Source organism: Ranitomeya variabilis, chromosome 7, assembly GCF_051348905.1.
Source record: "Ranitomeya variabilis isolate aRanVar5 chromosome 7, aRanVar5.hap1, whole genome shotgun sequence".
Taxonomy (NCBI): Eukaryota; Metazoa; Chordata; class Amphibia; order Anura; family Dendrobatidae; genus Ranitomeya; species Ranitomeya variabilis.
Window position 1 is genome coordinate 42842377 of NC_135238.1, and position 15931 is coordinate 42858307.

General features: G+C 42.4%; 1 protein-coding gene across 1 annotated transcript in view; it reads right to left on the minus strand.

Annotated features, from left to right (window-relative positions):
* The window catches only part of DNAH3 (dynein axonemal heavy chain 3), a 373447-nt gene that overhangs the window by 79700 nt on the left and 277816 nt on the right, over positions 1–15931 (minus strand). The window contains exons 44-46 of the mRNA XM_077274961.1: positions 14399–14522; positions 13841–13997; positions 11982–12125 (exon numbers count right to left, since the gene is read on the minus strand). Of these exons, the coding sequence (XP_077131076.1) occupies positions 11982–12125; positions 13841–13997; positions 14399–14522 (425 nt within the window). The remainder of the gene's footprint in view (positions 1–11981; positions 12126–13840; positions 13998–14398; positions 14523–15931) is intronic.

A 15931-nucleotide genomic window follows, 5' to 3' on the forward strand; every position in this document is an offset into this window, starting at 1 on the left:
CAGCCGTGGCAAGTGCATCAGTGTCCCACACAGAGGGAGCAGGATTACTCAGCTGTGCCGAGTGCATCAGTGGCCCACATAGAGGGAGCAGGGTTACTCAGCCGTGGCGAGTGCATCAGTGTCCCATATAGAGGGTGCAGGATTACTCAGCCGTGCCGAGTGCATCAGTGTCCCACATAGAGGGAGCAGGATTACTCAGCCGTGGCAAGTGCATCAGTGTCCCATATAGAGGACGCAGGATTACTCAGCTGTGGCGAGTGCATCAGTGTATGGAGGAGTCAGAGTGATAGCTGTCGACTGAATGCTAACTAATGTGTATAGCCAGTTTAACTCAGTGAAAAGTAGAGCTCAGCCAGAAAGTATATAATTTATGACATAACATAAAAAAAGATACAATCATTCATTAAAATGTATGTTATAATGAAACGTCTCTAATCCATGTCTGCTTTCTAAACTTTGAACCTATTAATATGCAAATTAATTGTCTAAATCCTATTTCATTTTTTCCTGGCTTTTTAATGACACAGATAATGCTTAAAGTCTTTGTTTAGTAAAAGGCACACAATGAATCACTCCCCCACCACCACTAAACTAGAAAATGATTCACAATGTACTCTGGAGGACCCAACATGTCTCTGTATTTAACAGACAGCAAAGTAGGTAGAGTGCAATGCTTCATTTTACCTGAGGTGGCGCTACAGGAAGATTAAACAATTATTGCCAGGTTAATCAATAGATTAGAGATGATCATGTGGGAATTTAAGTATCAAAAGGTCCTGTGATTAGCTAAATTCTGGAGGGGGAGTGTTCTAACAAAAAGGAATTGCAGAAATAAGTTTAATCAATATACAAATTGGAACATTTGTCTAACGCCTGTACATGTATTTCTAAATGGTAATCTATAGTACATAATGGCCACTATAAAAAGAGATCTTGTTTTTTTGTATCCCTGCAGCCACCCACAACCTTATTGCTTATAAATCTCTGCACTTCTTACTCCCATGAACTGCAAACCAATTTTCTTCTCTTCAGACTCCATCTTGAGCTTCAAATTTCACCCTGTTCCTTTCTCTTCTGAGCTCTGCTATCAATCTCATGAAGCTTCAGTCCAGAATTACATGGCCATCGAGAACCAGTACCAGCTCTATTTGCTGTGGTAACGCTATAACCACAGCAGATACTGGAATTCAGCTGGGATATTACCAGTATTCAGAAGACTGAATTGTGAATTCCTGCATTATAACTGTGTGCCACTAGCTGTATAATCATCATCATAAACTGTGATATTTGTTCTCCCCCCACTTCTCCTGTGGAGAAAAGTTTTAGTACATCACATGCAATTTCATCATTCAAGAGCTTTTGGTAACTGAGATGATGACCCCATGAAGGGAACATAAAGCGATGTAATTTTCATGGGATCCCCACATGGTCACAGTATCTAGCTAAGCGGAAGTATGCCATGAATTTTCAGACAGAAAGGAACAGGTGCTCAGGAAGGATATAATGGAACTAGAGAGAGTACAAAGGAGGGCAACAAAATTAATAAGGGGGATGGGAGCACTACAATACCCAGATAGATTAGCGAAATTAGGATTATTTAGTCTAGAAAAAAGACGACTGAGGGGCGATCTAATAACCATGTATAAGTATATAAGGAGACAATACAAATATCTCACTGAGGATCTGTTTATACCAAGGAAGGTGACGGGCACAAGGGGGCATTCTTTGCGTCTGGAGGAGAGAAGGTTTTTCCACCAACATAGAAGAGGATTCTTTACTGTTAGGGCAGTGAGAATCTGGAATTGCTTGCCTGAGGAGGTGGTGATGGCGAACTCAGACGAGGGGTTCAAGAGAGGCCTGGATGTCTTCCTGGAGCAGAACAATATTGTATCATACAATTATTAGGTTCTGTAGATGGACGTAGATCTGGGGATTTATTATGATGGAATATAGGCTGAACTGGATGGACAAATGTCTTTTTTCGGCCTTACTAACTATGTTACTATGTTACTATGTTACTATATTACCAGTGACTGAATTGACTGAATAACGAGTGTTACTTTAAACTTTAGTTTTTTTTTGTATGAATTCAGTCTGACAAAAAGCTGGGTATGATGGCAGCAAGATGTCAAGAAAAGTGTGTTTTGATTCCTCCCAAACCTCTTGGTTCCGATCTTTCCAAATATCCTTTATAGAGAAACTGAACTAATAATACATATGGGTAAATGCAGCTTGGCTACAATCAAGCTCTAGCGGTTTGGATTAGTAATCAGATTTTTCTATAAGTAAACTTAAAGAATCCGCTGAAAGAATAATTATTTAAAGGAGGTTTCTCATGAAGACAGCCCATTCCATATTCTCTATTAGAGTAAATACATGACTTAGAGGGGCTTTTCTCCCGCTTAGGATAACCACTTATATCAGTTAGTTAAGAGTGGCTCCATCTCAGCCTATCCATGTATTATAAAGCCACTTATATGAATGACTAGAATGTTCCATACAGGAAAGATATATATCTTGGTACCGTGTTAGCCAGTAGATAGAAACATATTTAGAATTGAGAGTCCTCAGTGGTTGATACCTTTTAATGGCTAACTGAAAAGATGGTAACAAATTGCAAGCTTTCAAGAATACTCAGGTTTTTTCATCAGGCAAAGACTAAAATAAATTCAGAAGAATCACATATTTATGCACAACACATCACAGAAAAAAAAACATGGATAAGACAGGTGACATGAAGCAGAATTACCATGAGTGATAAACAGTTATTTCCATAAATATTGGACCAGTTCTTAGATAAGGAATGTTTTATTGTCCTGTGATTGGGGTCTGGTTCTGTTGTGATGACCCTACAGAGGTAGAGGGTATTCTTAAACCCCTGGTAAAGGATACACCCTGCTTCATTCAGGACACAACCGACCTATTGAATAAACTACCAGCAATGGGTCCTCTACCAGAAGGAACCATCCTGGCCACCATGGATGTGGAATCTTTGTACTCCAATATCCCACACCAGGATGGATTAAATGCCTGCAAATTCTTCCTGGAAAACACAGGGACTGATGCAAATTCTGTGGTGAAACTTATAAAATTCATCCTCACCCACAATAACTTTGAATTTGACAACAAGATCTATCTACAGGAGACTGGCACAGCAATGGGAAGTAAAATGGCCCCACAGTATGCAAATCTTATCATGGCCAAGCTTGAAAGCGACTTTTTGTCCTCATGTCCCATCAGACCTCTGGCGTACTACCACTACATTGATGACATTTTAATCATCTGGACGGAGTCTCAGCCACAGCTAAAGACGTTCCATGAACAGTTTAATCAATTTCATCCCACCATCAACTTGACACTCAACTACTCCTGCACTGAAATTAACTTTTTGGACACCATCATTAAGCTGCAGAACAATAAAATAGAGACATCTCTGTATCAGAAGCCAATCGACCGTCCAACATACCTTAAATGGGACAGTTTCCATCCAAAACACATAAAAAACTCCGTTGTCTACAGCCAAGCCATCAGATACAATCGTATATGTCCAACACAATGGATAGAGATGAACACCTTGGTCGCCTCAGAAAGACCTTTTAGAATCAGGGCTACCATCCAAGAACAATTGAAAACCAGATTACAAGAGCCACCAGAATATCAAGGAATCACCTGCTACATTACAAAGCTAAAGAAGAAAACAACCGGGTACCTCTAGTAGTTACCTACAATCCAAATCTGGAGGCACTAAGGGGAGCTGCACGGAAATTACAACCTTTACTACAAAAAGATGCCCGCTTACAATCCATTTTTCCAGACCCCCCACTACTGTGCATCATTGTCAGAAGCTCCCTGTCCTCTCCAACAGCTGCAGGTACCTTTCCTTGCAATCAGAAAAAATGTAAAACCTGTCCATTTATAATGACCACGGACAAGATAAAGATCCCCAATTCACATCAGGACTACAAGATACCAGGTACTTTCAGCTGTGACACTTCTAATGTGATGTACCTAATTATTTGTACTAAATGTCCAACTGGGGGTCTGTATGTAGTGGAGACAGGGCAAAAACTGAGAACAAGAATGAACTCTCATCGCCATATAATAAGAGAAAAAAGAATGGATCTACCTGTGGCAATACATTTCTGTCTCCCAAATCATAGCATTATGGACATGAAATTACTTGTGTTAAAAGGTAACTTCAAATCTTAGAGAGACAGAAGAGTTTGGGAATATAAGCTGATGATGACCTTTGACACTCTCAGTGCAGGAATGAATGTGTCACATGGATTTGTCTTTTTACATCAACTAAGGAACTAAGGAATTTGCCCCTTGGGCCTTTTGGGGTCATCACAACAGAACCAGACCTGTTATGACCCCAATGGCAGAGGGTCTCAGGAATAATGCTAAGTCAGTAAATACAGAAAACCAGCTCATAGGGCAGTGGTAACTGGGCTGACCATATAACTAATCCTAGCACCACAAATACCAGCAGCCGGGGAACGTTCCTACGTTGATCCTAGACGTCTCGCGCCAGCCGGAGAGCTAACTACCCCTAGAAGGGAAAAGAAAGACCTTTCTTGCCTCCAGAGGAAATACCCCAAAAAGTTGGATAGAAGCCCCCCACAAATAATAACGGTGAGGCAAGAGGAAAAGACAAACATAAGAATGAGCTAGGAATTTAGCAAAGAGAGGCCCACTAGCTAATAGCAGAATATAGAAAGATAACTTATATGGTCAGCAAAAAATCCTATCAAAAAAATATCCACACTGGAAATTCAAGAACCCCCGAACCGTCTAACGGCCCGGGGGGAGAACACCAGCCCCCTAGAGCTTCCAGCAAGGTCAGGAATCACATTTAGTACAAGCTGGACAAAAATGATAGCAAACAAATAACCCAAAAAACAAAGAAGCAAGACTTAGCTTAATTTAACACGAACCAGGACCAGCAAACAGGAGCAAACAGAATGTGTCTGATAACACCGATGCCAGGCACTGGACTAAGGTTCCAGGAGGTTTATATAGCAACACCCCTGAAGTAACGACCCAGCTGGGTGCAGACAGAGGGAAGGAAATCCCAGAGTCATATCACTAGTAACCACTAGAGGGAGCCAAAAAAGTCTAATTCACAACAGTACCCCCCCTTAAGGAGGGGTCACCGAACCCTCACCAAGACCACCAGGGCGATCAGGATGAGCAGCGTGAAAGGCACGAACCAAATCGGCCGCATGCACATCAGAGGCAACCACCCAGGAATTATCCTCCTGACCATAACCCTTCCACTTGACCAAATACTGAAGCCTCCGCCTGGAGAGACGAGAATCCAAGATCTTCTCCACCACGTACTCCAACTCGCCCTCAACCAACACCGGAGCAGGAGGCTCAGCAGAAGGAACCACAGGCACAACGTAGCGTCGTAACAAAGACCTATGGAACACGTTGTGAATGGCAAATGAAACCGGAAGATCCAAGCGAAAGGACACAGGATTAAGGATTTCCAATATCTTGTAAGGACCGATGAAGCGAGGCTTAAATTTAGGAGAGGAGACCTTCATAGGAACAAATCGAGAAGACAGCCACACCAAATCCCCAACACGAAGTCGGGGACCCACACCGCGGCGGCGGTTGGCAAAACGCTGAGCCTTCTCCTGTGACAACTTCAAGTTGTCCACCACATGATTCCAGATCTGCTGCAACCTATCCACCACAGAATCTACTCCAGGACAGTCAGAAGGCTCCACATGTCCCGAGGAAAAACGAGGATGGAAACCAGAGTTGCAGAAAAATGGCGAAACCAAAGTAGCGGAACTAGCCCGATTATTTAGGGCAAACTCAGCCAACGGCAAGAAGGTCACCCAATCATCCTGATCTGCCGAAACAAAACACCTCAAGTAAGCTTCCAGAGTCTGATTAGTTCGCTCAGTTTATCCATTAGTCTGAGGATGAAAGGCAGACGAGAACGATAAATCAATGCCCATCCTAGCACAAAAGGATCGCCAGAACCTGGAAACAAACTGGGATCCTCTGTCAGACACAATATTCTCAGGAATGCCGTGTAAACGAACCACATTCTGAAGGAACACAGGAACCAGATCAGAAGAGGAAGGCAGCTTAGGCAAAGGCACCAAATGGACCATTTTTGAAAAGCGATCACATACCACCCAGATGACAGACATACCCCGAGACACCGGGAGATCAGAAATGAAATCCATGGAAATATGTGTCCAAGGCCTCTTCGGGACAGGCAAGGGCAAGAGCAACCCGCTGGCACGGGAACAGCAAGGCTTAGCTCGAGCACAAGTCCCACAGGACTGCACAAATGACCGTACATCCCGTGACAAGGAAGGCCACCAAAATGACCTAGCCACCAGATCTCTGGTGCCAAAAATTCCCGGATGACCTGCCAACACCGAGGAATGAACCTCGGAAATTACTCTGCTGGTCCACTTATCAGGAACAAACAGTCTGTCAGGTGGACAAGAGTCAGGTCTACCAGCTTGAAATCTCTGCAACACACGTCGCAAATCAGGAGAAATGGCTGACAAAATAACTCCTTCTTTAAGAATACCAACAGGTTCTGTGACTCCAGGAGAGTCAGGCACAAAGCTCCTTGAAAGAGCATCAGCTTTCACATTCTTTGAACCTGGTAAATACGAGACCACAAAGTCAAAACGGGAGAAAAACAATGACCAGTGGGCCTGTCTAGGATTCAAGCGTTTAGCAGACTCGAGATACATCAAATTTTTGTGATCAGTCAAGACCACCACACGATGCTTAGCACCCTCGAGCCAATGACGCCACTCCTCAAATGCCCACTTTATGGCCAGTAATTCCCGATTGCCCACATCATAATTCCGCTCAGCAGGCGAAAACTTCCTAGAGAAGAAAGCACATGGTCTCATTACCGAGCAACCAGGGCCTCTCTGTGACAAAACGGCCCCTGCCCCAATCTCAGAAGCATCCACCTCGACCTGAAAGGGAAGTGAGACATCAGGCTGGCACAAAACAGGCGCCGAAGTAAACCGGCGCTTCAACTCCTGGAACGCCTCCACGGCTGCAGGAGCTCAGTTAGCAACATCAGAACCTTTCTTGGTCATATCCGTCAAAGGTTTAACAACGCTAGAAAAATTAGCGATAAAACGACGGTAGAAGTTAGCAAAACCCAAGAACTTCTGAAGACTCTTAACTGACGTGGGTTGAGTCCACTCATGAATAGCTCGGACCTTGACTGGGTCCATCTCCACAGCAGAAGGGGAAAAAATAAACCCCAAAAAGGGAACTTTCTGTACTCCAAAGAGACACTTTGAGCCTTTAACAAACAAGGCATTCTCACGCAAAACCTGAAACACCATCCTGACCTGCTCCACATGTGAGTCCCAATCTTCAGAGAAAACCAGAATATCGTCCAGATAAACAATCATAAATTTATCCAGATACTTCCGGAAAATATCATGCATAAAGGACTGAAATACTGAGGGAGCATTAGAAAGCCCAAAAGGCATCACCAAGTACTCAAAATGACCTTCGGGCGTATTAAATGCAGTCTTCCATTCATCACCTTGCTTAATGCGCACAAGGTTGTATGCACCACGAAGATCTATCTTGGTGAACCACTTGGCACCCTTAATCCGGGCAAACAAGTCCGACAAGAGAGGCAAAGGATACTGAAATTTAACAGTGATTTTATTCAGAAGCCGATAGTCAATACAAGGTCTCAAAGATCCGTCCTTCTTAGCCACAAAAAAGAATCCCGCACCAAGAGGGGAAGAGGATGGACGGATATGCCCCTTCTCCAGAGACTCCTTGATATATGAACGCATTGCGGCATGCTCAGGTACTGACAGATTAAATAATCTTCCCTTAGGAAATTTACTACCTGGAATCAAATCTATGGCGCAGTCACAGTCCCTATGAGGAGGCAGAGCACTGGATCTGGACTCACTGAATACATCCTGATAATCAGACAAATACTCAGGAACTTCTGAAGGAGTAGAGGAAGCAATAGACACCGGCGGGGAATCAGCATGAATTCCCTGACAGCCCCAACTTGACACAGACATTGCCTTCCAATCCAGGACTGGATTGTGGGTCTGTAACCATGGCAGACCCAAAACGACCAAATCATGCATTTTATGCAGAACAAGAAAACGAATCACCTCCCGATGTTCAGGAGTCATGCACATGGTCACCTGCGTCCAAAACTGCGGTTTATTTTCCGCCAATGGTGTAGCATCAATACCTCTAAGAGGAATAGGATTTACTAACGGTTCAAGAACAAAACCACAGCGCTTGGCAAATGACAGATCCATAAGACTCAGGGCGGCACCTGAATCCACAAACGCCATAACAGGGTAAGAAGACAAAGAGCAAATTAATGTCACAGACAAAATAAATTTAGGTTGCAAATTACCAATGGCGACAGGACTGACAACCCTTGTTAGGCGTTTAGAGCATGCTGATATAACATGTGTAGAATCACCACAGTAAAAACACAACCCATTCTGACGTCTATGATTTTTCCGTTAATTTCTAGTCTGAATTCTATCACATTGCATTAAATCAGGTGTTTGTTCAGACAACACCACCAGAGGATTAGCGGTTTTGCGCTCCCGCAAACGCCGGTCAATTTGAATAGCAAGCGCCATAGAATCATTCAGACTTGTAGGAATGGGGAAACCCACCATCACATTCTTAATGGCTTCAGAAAGGCCATTTCTGAAATTTGCGGCCAGAGCACACTCATTCCACTGAGTAAGCACGGACCATTTCCGAAATTTTTGGCAATACACTTCAGCTTCATCCTGACCCTGAGAAATAGCCAGCAAGGCTTTTTCTGCCTGAATTTCAAGATTGGGTTCCTCGTAAAGCAATCCGACCGCCAGAAAAAACGCATCAATATTCGCCAATGCCGGATCTCCTGGCGCTAGCGAGAAAGCCCAATCCTGAGGGTCGCCCCGTAAAAAAGAAATAACAATTTTAACTTGCTGAGCAGAATCTCCAGATGAACGGGGTCTCAGAGAAAGAAACAATTTACAATTATTCTTGAAATTCCTAAACCTAAATCGGTCTCCAGAAAACAATTCCGGAATAGGTATTTTAGGTTCAGACATAGGACTACTGGTAACAAAATCTTGTATACCCTGCACACGAGCTGCCAGCTGGTCAACACTTGTAATCAAGGTCTGCACATTCATGTCTGCAGCAAGCACACGCCACTCAAAGGTAAAGAGGAGGAAGAGAAGGATGGAAAAAAAAAACCTCAGAATTTCCTTTCTTATTATCCCACTTCTGCAATGCTTTAAACATTCAATATTGTCCTGGCATACTGTTATGACCCCAATGGCAGAGGGTCTCAGGAATAATGCTAAGTCAGTAAATACAGAAAACCAGCTCATAGGGCAGTGGTAACTGGGCTGACCATATAACTAATCCTAGCACCACAAATACCAGCAGCCGGGGAACGTTCCTACGTTGATCCTAGACGTCTCGCGCCAGCCGGAGAGCTAACTACCCCTAGAAGGGAAAAGAAAGACCTTTCTTGCCTCCAGAGGAAATACCCCAAAAAGTTGGATAGAAGCCCCCCACAAATAATAACGGTGAGGCAAGAGGAAAAGACAAACATAAGAATGAGCTAGGAATTTAGCAAAGAGAGGCCCACTAGCTAATAGCAGAATATAGAAAGATAACTTATATGGTCAGCAAAAAATCCTATCAAAAATATCCACACTGGAAATTCAAGAACCCCCGAACCGTCTAACGGCCCGGGGGGAGAACACCAGCCCCCTAGAGCTTCCAGCAAGGTCAGGAATCACATTTAGTACAAGCTGGACAAAAATGATAGCAAACAAATAACCCAAAAAACAAAGAAGCAAGACTTAGCTTAATTTAACACGAACCAGGACCAGCAAACAGGAGCAAACAGAATGTGTCTGATAACACCGATGCCAGGCACTGGACTAAGGTTCCAGGAGGTTTATATAGCAACACCCCTGAAGTAACGACCCAGCTGGGTGCAGACAGAGGGAAGGAAATCCCAGAGTCATATCACTAGTAACCACTAGAGGGAGCCAAAAAAGTCTAATTCACAACACAGACCCCAATCAGAGGACAATAAAACATTCCTTATCTACGTAGAAACTGGGCCAATATTTATGGACATAACTGTTTATCACTCATGGTAATTCTGCCACCTGTCTTAATCATGTTTTTTTTTTCTGTGATGTTTTGTGCATAAATATCTGATTCACCAGAATTTCTTTTAGTCTTAGCCTGATGAACAGACCTGAGTAGTCTCGAAAGCTTGCAATCTGTTACCATCTTTTCAGTTAGCCATTGAAAGGTATCAACCACTGAGGACTCTCAATTCTACACTGTGTGCAGAATTATTAGGCAAGTTGTATTTTAGAGGATTATTTTTATTATTGATAAACAACTATGTTCTCAATCAACCCAAAAGACTCATAAATATCAAAGTTTAAGATTTTTGGAAGTTGGAGTGTTTTTTTTTTTATTTGGTTATCTTAGGAGGATATCTGTTTGGGCAGGTAACTATTACTGTGCAGAATTATTAGGCAACTTAATAAAAACCAAATCTATTCCCATCTCACTTGTTTATTTTCACCAGGTAAACCAATATAACTGCACAAAACTTAGAAATAAAAAATGTCTGACATGCAAACACAAAACCCCCAAAAATTAGTGACCAATATAGCCCCCTTTCTTTACGATGACACTCAACAGCCTTCCATCCATAGATTCTGTCAGTTGCTTGATCTGTTTACGATGAACATTGCGTGCAGCAGCCACCACAGCCTCCCAGACACTGCTCCGAGAGGTGGACTGTTTTCCCTCCCTGTAGATCTCACAATTTATGTGGACCACAGGTTCTCCATGGGGTTCAGATCAGGTGAACAAGGAGGCCATGTCATTATTTTTTCTTCTCTGAGACCTTTACTGGCCAGCCACGCTGTGGAGTAGTTGGAGGCATGTGATGGAGCATTGTCCTGCACGAAAATCATGTTTTTCTTGAACGATACCGACTTCTTCCTGTACCACTGCTTGAAGAAGTGTCTTCCAGAAACTGGCAGTAGGTCTGGGAGTTGAGCTTCACTCCATCCTCAACCCGAAAAGATCCCACAAGTTCATCTTTGATTATACCAGCCCATACCAGTGCCTCACCTCCACCTTGCTGGCGTCTGAGTCGGAGTGGAGCTCTCTGCCCTTTACTGATCCAGCCTCTGGCCCATCCATCTGGCCCATCAAGAGTCGCTCTCATTTCATCAGTCCATAAAGCCTTTGAGAAGTCAGTCTTAAGGTTTTATGTTATGTTTCTTGTTCAAAGATGGTCGTTTTTCAGCCTTCCTTACCTTGGCCATGTCCCTGAGTATCGCACACCTTGTGCTTTTTGTTACTCCAGTAATGTTGCAGCTCTGAAATATGGCAAAACTGGTGGCAAATGGCATCTTGGCAGCTTCACGCTTGATTTTCCTCAATTCATGGGCAGTTATTTTGCACCTTTTTTGCCCAACACGCTTCTTGCGACCCTGTTGGCTATTTGCCATGAAACGCTTGATTGTTCGGTGATCACGCTTCAAAAGTTTGGCAATTTCAAGACTGCTGCATTCTCTTCTGACCCATTTTGCCAAAGGAAAGGAAGTTACCTAATAATTAAGCACACCTTATATAGGGTTTTGATGTCATTAGACAACACCCCTCCTCATTACAGAGATGCAGATCAACTGATTTACTTAACTGGTAGTTGGCTCTCAAGCCTGAACAGCTTGGAGTAGGACAACATGTATAAAAAGTGTTGTGACCAAATACAACTTGCCTAATAGTTCTGCACACAGTGTAAATATTTTTCTAGAATGTTCCATTCAATAATCTTGGTAATATCATAACTCCAGTTGGTGACACCACAATTCTGACCAGTCCTCCATAAACTATATGGTGTTAAACCATCAGAGCAAATCATAGGACCGCACCTTGTCAACACTCTGCTTAAAGCAATTAGAAGTTGTCTCCTTCACCATATGGAAGAAAGTCTGCCTGTCCTCGGGATCAATCAGGCGGTCATAAAACACACGGTAAACCTCATGTATCCAAAGTCGGATTAACTTATCATTGTCCTGAAAAACAAAAGAAACAAAAATACCAGGATGAATTCTGGATTACTAGTTCATGATGTAGGAAACCAATGGCAAAGTACTGATTCTGTAGTTGTACCTTCTTAGCTTTGTCTCCTACATGTTACTGATCTACCAAATAAAGATCATCCCCCCATAGGATCATGTAAGGATTATGTACACCGCTGTCCACAATGTTTCTTCTTCTCCTCTTTATTACCTCGGATCATCTCAACCTATGGTGTTATCTCCAACCCCAAAGGTATCATCCTCCCTTACTAAGAGAACGCTTCACCAAATCCACCATCTCTTGCACCTACTTTTTCTCCTTCCTTCAGATTCCAAACTACAATACCTCTCTACATCTTATCCCCCATTTAGGTATCAGATCTCCTTCTTCTCCCAAGGTATCGTTCCTCTCCAAGTACCATCTACTCCCCTTCCCATAAAAATACATCCCCAAATCAGTGTCAACTCGGATTCCTCCCTAGTTAAAAGCACTCACAGGTATTATTTATCCATCTTCTCACCTTACCTGCCAGGGATCACCTCTCCTTCCTCTTCCCACCCCCGAGGTGTAATTTTTCTCCCTCCCTTCAGGAATTATTTACTCCTTTCCCCCCCAAGTATCATGTCTTCTACTCTCACCCCTCTCCAGTATCATCTCTCTTCCTCCTTGAGTGTTACTTCTCCATTATCATTGATTTCTCACTCTCATTTCCCCCAGATATCATCACCTTATTTTAATGTCACCTTCTTCCACCGCTCATACAAAACAACGGTCTTACCCAGATAGGCAGCATGGCCTCTCTTTACACTTGCAGCAAGAGCTCTCAGCAGCATAGGCCGGCAGCTCCTGCTGCAAGTACAATGCTGCAAGTGTAAAGACAGAATATAGTGCCGACCTAGGTAAGACAGTTGTTTTCTGGGACAAAGGCAGACTCTATTGGCACCACCTGTACTGGGATTATTTGATGTACGCCCCCCATGGATTTCCCCATATAGTCAGAGCTGTCTGAGCAACTCTGACAAAACTCTGGCAATGAAGAAGGCACCATTTAAGCCCAAATCTAAAATTATATATCATTTCACTTTCTCCTGCACCAGGCTTCCATGAAATATGAAAATGGAAAGCAGTAGGGTTTTAACAGGAGTGAAAAGATTTTTTTTAAAGGGATCACTGGTTCAAACATATATATATAAAGCCAACGCGAAACGCGCGTCAGGGATCTGGCTCCTCAGCATATTTACACCTACATCATGGGTAAGCACTAATGGATACAATTGTACTATTGTCTTTGACTTGCAACAGAACTATGATGTTTTGAGGGAAGACCCTCAGCCAGCATGTTTTAGATGGTTTGGTCTCTGATACTATGTGCAGTGTGGCAGCATAATCATTGAAATTGACTTGATTTTTTTTTTTTGTTTATTTGGAGTTTTGCTACCACGGTGCACCGGTGTCTCGGCGATCAGCATATGACTGCATATGTGTTATTTATGTCTTGGACCCATGCCTTTTACTAGGGTCATTTGTCCTTTTTCTTCTCTTTTTTTTGCTATTGTTTGTTAATAATGATCTTTTTCAACATGTATCTATAATCATTTAATAAAGATTTTTTGATACTTTTTATATATTGTATAGCACTCCAATTTTTTGTTTTCTTTTCATATCTAGTCTATGTATACAAACCCATAAAATATGAGTTCTGAGTCACCTGTAGGTGAGTGTGGGGACACAGCAGCACTCCTCGCACAACCCGGGAGAAGTCTCGTAAGTTGAAAACATAATGAGATTTGGAAGGAGTTGGCAGGAAATTTGCAACAGCTGTCTTGTAAATGGCCATAGTGGCTTGTATCATAAGTTTTCCCGATCTGAAAGAGAACACATAATATTACTCTTCCAAAATCACCATTAGTAAATTTCATTTTCAGATAACAGATAATAATTATACTAATAATACTAGAATTAATATCAACATTAACAATAATATAGTAATATTAAAAAATAAAATAAATAATAATAAAAAGAGCTGCGCAAATAGAAGTCAATGTCAATCACTGATTAGGACCGCCCACTGGACTCTTAAGCATAAAAAGAGTAGGGATTGGAATGAATAAATTACAAGTTATCCTGACTCTTTTATCCATAAAACTCATATAAAGTAAGTATGTATGAAAAGATTCAATATAACTTAAAATCCTTGCTATTTCTTCGCTTAGGAGTCCAGTGGGCGGTTCTTTTGCACATGAAGTTTACTCTTCATAGCAAATACCTGAGAAATGAAATATCAAATCCTTTGCCAAAATGCCAGTCTGATATGGAGCAAAATATTTTTGTCAATGTTTCATCGTCAAAAGCGTTAATAGAAACTATATTCAAGTGCCGAGTGAAGCGACCTGCAAAAAAAAAAAAGCATAAAGAAGAATAAAAAAAAGAGAATAGTCAGGGAGGGATCTGTACATACAGTACAGACCAAAAGTTTGGACACACCTTCTCATTTAAAGATTTTTCTGCATTTTCATGACTATGAAAATTGTACATTCACACTGAAGACATCAAAACTATGAATTAACACATGTGGAATTATATACTTAACAATAAAGTGTGAAACAACTGAAAATATGTCTTATATTCTAGGTTCTTCAAAGTAGCCACCTTTTGCTTTGATGACTGCTTTGCACACTCTTGGCATTCTCTTGATGAGCTTCAAGAGGTAGTCACCGGGAATGGTCTTCCAACAATCTTGAAGGAGTTCCCAGAGATGCTTAGCATCTCTGCGGTCCAGCTCACCCCAAACCATCTCTATTGGGTTCAGGTCTGGTGACTGTGGAGGCCAAGTCATCTGGCGTAGCACTTCATCACTCTCCTTCTTGGTCAAATAGCCCTTACACAGCCTGGAGGTGTGTTTGGGGTCATTGTCCTGTTGAAAAATATATGATGGTCCAACCAAACGCAAACCAGATGGAATACCATGCCGCTGCAAGATGCTGTGGTAGCCATACTGGTTCAGTATGCCTTCAATTTTGAATAAATCCCCAACAGTGTCAGCAGCAAAGCACCCCCACACCATCACACCTCCTCCTCCATGCTTCACGGTGGGAACCAGGCATGTAGGGTCCATCCGTTCACCTTTTCTGCGTCGCACAAAGACACGGTGGTTGGAACCAAAGATCTCAAATTTGGAATCATCAGACCAAAGCACAGATTTCCACTGGTCTAATGTCCATTCCTTGTGTTCTTTAGCCCAAACAAGTCTCTTCTGCTTGTTGCCTGTCCTTAGCAGTGGTTTCCTAGCAGCTATTTTACCATGAAGGCCTGCTACACAAAGTCTCTTCTTAACAGTTGTTGTAGAGATATGTCTGCTGCTAGAACTCTGTGTGGCATTGACCTGGTCTCTAATCTGAGCTGCTGTTAACCTGCGATTTCTGAGGCTGGTGACTCGGATAAACTTATCCTCAGAAGCAGAGGTGACTCTTGGTCTTCCTTTCCTGGGGCGGTCCTCATGTGAGCCAGTTTCTTTGTAGCGCTTGATGGTTTTTGCCACTGCACTTGGGGACACTTTCAAAGTTTTCCCAATTTTTCAGACTGACTGACCTTCATTTCTTAAAGTAATTATGGCCACTCATTTTTCTTTACTGAGCTGCTTTTTTCTTGCCATAATACAAATTCTAACAGTCTATTCAGTAGGACTATCAGCTGTGTATCCACCAGACTTCTGCTCAACAAAACTGATGGTCCCAACACCATTTATAAGGCAAGAAATCCCATTTATTAACCCCTTCCTGACATCAGACGTACTATCCCG